General features: G+C 49.4%; 1 protein-coding gene across 1 annotated transcript; it reads right to left on the reverse strand.

Annotated features, from left to right (window-relative positions):
• Positions 1-2477: 2477 nt before the first annotated feature.
• On the reverse strand, positions 2478-4036 carry LOC123134837 (putative F-box protein At2g02030). The gene has a single exon (XM_044553998.1). It carries the CDS (start codon positions 3881-3883, stop codon positions 2663-2665), a length of 1221 nt encoding a protein of 406 aa, XP_044409933.1. The 5' UTR covers positions 3884-4036; the 3' UTR covers positions 2478-2662.

The following is a 4036-nucleotide window of genomic DNA, read 5'->3' on the forward strand; positions in this document are numbered from 1 at the left end:
ACGTAGGTGATGCTCACCGCCAACGTCGCGAGAAGCATCAGCACCACCTTGCGGAGCCGTTCTTCCGCTTTCATCTTCTTATGGGCTTCCACCACTATCTCGTCCCTGGAGCCAGAGCTCCGTCGGTCCATCAACTTGAGAACCATGATGTAGATGAAGAAGGTGGCCACCAGCACCGCGGAGTAGACGGTGGAGATCTTGTCCCGGCGTGTTCCGGCAGTGTATGCGCCCGCGAGGCTGAGGAGGTCCAGCACCATGACGGTCCGCAGCGGCTTGACCTCGAAGGCGACCCAGATGACATTCTCCTTGTCCTTCCCCTGTTTGTCGTGCTGTACAGCCAAGATGAGGATGAGGACGATGACCAGAAGCAAGGCGGCAAAGGCGGTGGCGTTGCAGTAGAAGAAGGCGAGGTAGCGGTGGTAGTAGGTGTTGTGGATGATGGGGTCGCCCGGCGAATCGGCCATCACGGGCGCCCTCCTACCATTTGCCCCGGGTGGGTTGAAGCCCGAGGCGTACGTGACGGTGACCACCAGGGTGGCCAGCAGCAGGAGGTACTTCCGCAGCCTGTACTCCCATGGCTGGTCGCCGGCCTGATCCATAGCCGGCTGCAGTCACTGCAGGGACGACGCTACACCACTCTGTGAACAAGTGTGCTTCGTATCTTTTTCTTTTTGACAAACAAGTGTGCGTCGTCTCAATTATTATGATGCCGTAGAATGGAGAATGGCAACCATGAGAGAGAGAGAGAGTTGGGTGATTATAAGACGACCTTGAAGAAGAGAAAAATAACACATATTTTTGTTTTGTTTTAGATCAGTTATCTGCGGAGCAAGCGCCCGGTCCTCATCATTTCCATTGGAACGGAGGACAGTGGTAGTACAATGTCTGGTGTGAAACAGCAGGGCCATAACAGTTATGACGGACGGAAATGTCAGCTTCTCATTGACTGACGCATCGTCCAACCATACATGCAGATAGAGAGAGGGCAAAATTTCGTGTTTTGACCATTTTCTGATATCTATTCGAGATCTGACCCTAGTTTAAAAAAATTACGAGATCTGACCTTTTTGCTACAGCCAGGGTCCATGACGGTAGGGTGCAACAGCCTACCGCAAGGGACCTTGACGGTAGGAAACATCCCTACCGCCAAACAGAATGGCGGTAGCATGTACAACCCTACCGCCAAGGTGCTCGGCGGTAGGCACGAGACGCACTGTATTCAATACTTAGCAAAATTCACGGTAGGGCATGCAACCCTACCGCCAGGGACCTTGGCGTTAGGCAGTTATATCCTACCGCCATGGACCCTGGCGGTAGCAAAAGGGCCAGATCTCGAAACTTTTTAAACTAGGGTCAGATCTCGAATAGGTATCGAAAAAGGGTCAAAACATGAAATTTAGCCTAGCTAGAGAGGGCATCAGATTCAGACGGAGAGACCGACAGGCCCTGATCCTTCCAGCTTGCGGGCAACGATAAAGTGCACTGGGCACGGCCGTGCAACCGGACTCGGTTTGGTGCGGTGCGTCCGTTCGTGCAGGTGATTTGCTACCGTGGCGCTTTCTATGGCGCGGCACGATGATGCCCAGAGGATGATGTCACGTGCCCGCCATAAGGATGATGTCACAACCAAACCAATAGGATGAGAAATTGAGAAGTTCTCTTTTTTCTCTTGTCAGTGCTTTGTTCCATTCGTCTGTGTGTTTCAGTCTGCATGCAAAAACTACTCCAGCAGTGAGGGTGCTGGTTGCATTTGAAAGAAAAAAAGGCCAAGTTCTTATGTTTACAAACCGGGGAAAGATAAGCATGATAACATCATAAGATTAGAAGCTAATTTCGGAATAAGGAAAAAAATCTTCTTGTTTAAACCGTTTGTTCGATTTACGGGATTTTTATTGTTAGTTTCGTACTATTAGCTGTACACCCATGGCTGGTGGCCGCGCTGATCCATTGCCGGCTGCCGGACGTCTTAATTAGTGCCATGCTGTAGGATGGAGAATGGCCACCATCGAAGAGACAGGTTGGGAAAGTTGTGTGATTATTAAACGACCTGGTGAACTTGAAGAAGAGAGGGAAAAAATCACATATTTTTGTGTTAGATCAGAGGATATCTGGCTAGGGAACAAGCACCCGGGCCTCATCAGTTATTCATTTTCATTGGAACGGAGGCCAGTAGTACTGGTGTGAAACACACAGCAGGGCCACACCAGTTTGACGGACAAAAAAGTACTATCTTCGTTCCATAATGTAGTTCATTTTTTTTGAAAAGTCAACCATTACAAACTTTGACTAAGTTTGTGAACAAAAATATTTATATGTAGAATGCCAAACATATACCATTGATTCATCATATGACGTGGTTCCATATTTTATATATTTTGTATTGTAGATATGAATATTTTTTTCTATATAAACTTTGTCAAAATTTATAAAATTTGATTTTTAGAAGAATCTATATGCACTACATTGTGTAATGGGGGAGTACGTCATTGCGTGACGCATAGACCGCCCGTGCTCCATGTGGCATGTAGGGTAACATCGACAGAGATGCCATCATTGCCGCCGAACTTGGATGCTTTTGGGTTGAGGGGACCTCCGTCCTCCGATCCCTGGCGGAGAGAGTACCATTTTATTACAAGCTTTATGGGCCTCGGGGTTGGGCCTGCTAAGCAGTTATTCGAAGTAAACTTTCGGTGTAAGGTATTACATTGAAGAAAAAGATTTTCTGCATAGCATGCCTAGGCCTAAGGTGTTGGTATCTCAGACGATCCAGCTCAGCCACGTAGGTCAGATCAGGTGTCTGTTGGTCGTAGTGACATAGATTTTGACATGCCCGTATCATTATCTCGCCGCTCGGAAGAAGAGCCATCGGATGCACCAACTCTGTGATAGAGAGGCAATACCTATGCTCCCATCGCGAGCTCAAGCCATTATCTTCCACCAACGTCCAGATCTTTAGAGGTTGCCCAGGCGGCTTGCTGCTGCTGAAAGCAGTCAGGCATAGCTCACCGTGCATCTCATCCAGCAAGAAGGATTCGTCGAGGGCGGGGTCCAAAGAACCAGGTAGACGGGTGATGCTGAAACTCTCATCTTCCAAGCTAAAGCGAAGGAGGCCATGTGGACGTGGCTTGATATGGCGCTGGTCGATGATCCAAAACAAGGCACCGTTGGCGAATACGGCGGTTATCCATTCTGCGACAGGGTATGGCGGATCAGACGCCGTTTCCCTCCAAGAGGTTGAAGAACCACCGATGGTGAACACTTCCATTCCCATGAGGTAGATGCCGGTGAGAGGATCTCTAGAGCGGTAGAAGGCCCGAACTACCTTGTGCATGCCGGTGCAAGGATCTAGACCAAGCCCTACCGGAAGGCAGACAATCTGCTCTCGTATCTTATTGCGGTCACTGTCCGGCAGCGTCATGGTGTCCCTGGTTGCAGGATTGAAGAGGTAGACGTAGGTGTCGGTGGGGGCAATCACCAGGCCATCGCAGTGCGCAAAGTAGCATACCGAATTAAACTCGGCATGGAAGTCGCCACCATGCATGAACCTTGCCTCAGAGGCACCTTTCTGCCACTGGTAGAAGCCAATGTTTGTGGAGAAGGTGGTCGGCCAACTCTCGTCTTCCATAACATAGTCAAGCGTGTGAGGGGTGATGAGCAACGATGGGTTCTGCTTCCATTTCAAGGCCGAGTGCTGGAGGTGTGAGCGGATGAAGAAGGGGTCAGAGATGATTGCGCGCCATGCCTTGCTTACAGACTTGAACCGCAGGAGCGACTTGACGGGCAAGCGAAGCAAGATCTCACCAACAAGCTCGTCCAGCAGCTCGTCCGGAGGCGCCCTAGTTTTCTTCCTCTTCATGCAAGTGTTCAAGTCCATGACGTACATGCAGTAAGAGCCAAAGTATACGAAGCTCAATAATTAGTAACGATTGTTGAAACTCGCTCATACGAATCAATCACATCAAATCACGACGAACATGCACATAAAAAAGTGATAGCCAAGAGCATGTGTCGTGCCTTCTCTTCTCTCTTTATTTCT

The sequence above is a fragment of the Triticum aestivum genome, chromosome 6B, assembly GCF_018294505.1.
Source record: "Triticum aestivum cultivar Chinese Spring chromosome 6B, IWGSC CS RefSeq v2.1, whole genome shotgun sequence".
Taxonomy (NCBI): Eukaryota; Viridiplantae; Streptophyta; class Magnoliopsida; order Poales; family Poaceae; genus Triticum; species Triticum aestivum.